This window comes from Temnothorax nylanderi, unplaced genomic scaffold (assembly GCF_030848795.1).
Source record: "Temnothorax nylanderi isolate EJ_2023f unplaced genomic scaffold, tnyl_v1.0 TNYL_tig0192_pilon, whole genome shotgun sequence".
In the NCBI taxonomy this organism is placed as follows: domain Eukaryota; kingdom Metazoa; phylum Arthropoda; class Insecta; order Hymenoptera; family Formicidae; genus Temnothorax; species Temnothorax nylanderi.
This window is the reverse complement of record NW_027249254.1, coordinates 43669-45594: the sequence shown is the minus strand read 5'-3', so window position 1 is coordinate 45594 and position 1926 is coordinate 43669. Positions and strand designations below refer to the sequence as shown.

Below are 1926 nucleotides of genomic sequence, written 5' to 3'. Positions count from 1 at the left end.
GAATAGACCACTCGCACAGAGAAGAAGGAAGAGCAGGGGGCGAGCGGACGCGCAACAGTCGCAAATACCCCCCCCTAATGAAACCCCGACGCCTACAACAGGGCAGGCCGTCGAGGAGGAGATGGACGTGGACCCAACGGTGGAGGATCAATCAGCCCCATTGACGACACCGGAACCGGCCACGCAACCCGACGAAATCGGGCGAGAGATCATACAGGAATTAATCCAGAAAATTCCTGCTGAGCCCAACGAAAAGGGCCACGAAAAAGGAGAGGAGGGGGAGGCCTTCGGTGAGGGCTATTATTAATGCCCCCCTCCAGAAACTCCTACAAGCGAACCTAAACCACTGCCGCGCTTCGCAAAACGTGTTCTTGCAGACCATGGCGGAGCGCGGCTGTGGTTTGGGAATTGCTGCCGAGCCGTACTGGGTGCCGCCGAACCACTCTTTGTGGGCGGGCTCCCGGTGCGGCAAGGTGGCAATCACGTGGAGGCTTACGAGCGAGCCTGTTCCCTGCACCCGCGTTGAGGCGGGGAACGGGTTCGTGATCGTGCAATGGGATCGCGTGTACGTCGCGGGAGTGTACATCTCTCCGAACGTGGACATAGCCTCATACGAGAGGGTGCTAGAAGACCTTAGAGTCTGTCTGGCGAGGTTCCTGCCCCAGAGCCAAGTTATAGTGGCCGGGGATTTCAATGCAAAATCAGCATTGTGGGGCTCCCCGGTCACGGATGGCAGGGGCAGGATCCTAGAGTATTGGGCGGCGGGCCTTGGGCTAACGGTCCTCAACACAGGGACTGCGCAGACCTGCGTTAGGCATCGGGGGGGGGGGGTCAGTGGTCGATTAGACCTGGGCCAGCCCTTCCGTTGCCCGCAAAGTAAGAGGATGGAGGGTGGCCGAGGAGATAGAGACGCTATCCGATCATCTCTTTATAGAGATGAGTCTCCCGGTCACCCTCCCAACGGTCCAGGCACGCCGCAGGGAAGTGAAGGAACGCTTCCCTAGATGGGCGATCCGTAAAGTGGATGGAGACATGCTTAAAGCCTCCATCCACACGTCCATGTGGGTGGACGACATATTGGATCGTTCGGACGACGTGGAGGAGATTGCAAACAGGATCGGGGAAATCATGGCGGATGCTTGTGACGCCAGCATGCCCCGATCCCGCCCCCTCCCGCGTCGAGCGGCGTATTGGTGGACGGAGGAGATAGCCGCACTAAGGCGCTCCTCCGTCCGCGCGCGTCGAGAGTGGCTTAGGGCCAGGTATAACCAGGACCGCCACCCGAGACGATGGGAAAGAGCGGGAGTAGAGTACCGTTCCGCCAAACGGGCCTACTCCCTGGCGATAAAGAAGGCCAAGGACCGGTCGTGGCAGGAGCTCCTGCGGGACCTGGAGAACGATCCGTGGGGGCGCCCGTATAAAATGGTCCTCAATAAGTTGAGGACCTGGGCGCCCCCGACAACGGAATCCATGACCCCCGAGTTCCTAGAGGAGGTAGTCGACACCCTCTTCCCGGACGATCCGGAGGAGAGGGTGAACGGCAGTCCCGCCTCACCAGACGTGGAGTGGGACGAGGAGCTCGGGGTGACCATGGAGGAGCTGCAGAAAGCCGCTAAAAGGCTCAAGGAAGGGAAGGCTCCGGGTCCCGATGGAGTTCCGGGAAAGGCATGGACCTTGGCCACGGGGGAGCTGGCCGAGCACTTAAGAGATTTGTTCACTAAGTGTCTCAAAGAAGGCCGGTTCCCCCAAGCCTGGAAGGTGGCCAAATTGGTCCTCCTCCCCAAACCGGGGAAGCCCGCGGACCAGCCGTCCGCGTATAGACCGATTTGTTTGCTGGACGAGGTCGGCAAATTGTTCGAGCGAATAATTGCCGACCGAATCGTCCAGCACCTGTCCCGGACTGGTCCCGACATTTCTAAGGACCAG

At 59.9% G+C, this 1926-nt stretch overlaps 1 protein-coding gene across 1 annotated transcript; it reads left to right on the top strand.

Moving 5' to 3' along the window:
- Nucleotides 1-380: 380 nt before the first annotated feature.
- LOC139778676 (uncharacterized) lies at nt 381-1004 on the top strand. The gene has a single exon (XM_071716743.1). The coding sequence runs from the start codon at nt 381-383 to the stop codon at nt 1002-1004; it is 624 nt and encodes a 207-aa protein (XP_071572844.1).
- The last annotated feature ends 922 nt before the right edge of the window (nt 1005-1926 follow it).

What these genes read in the sequence shown, in the direction of transcription:
- LOC139778676 (XM_071716743.1), top strand. Translation starts at nt 381, where the DNA reads ATGGCGGAGCGCGGCTGTGGTTTGGGAATTGCTGCCGAGCCGTACTGG.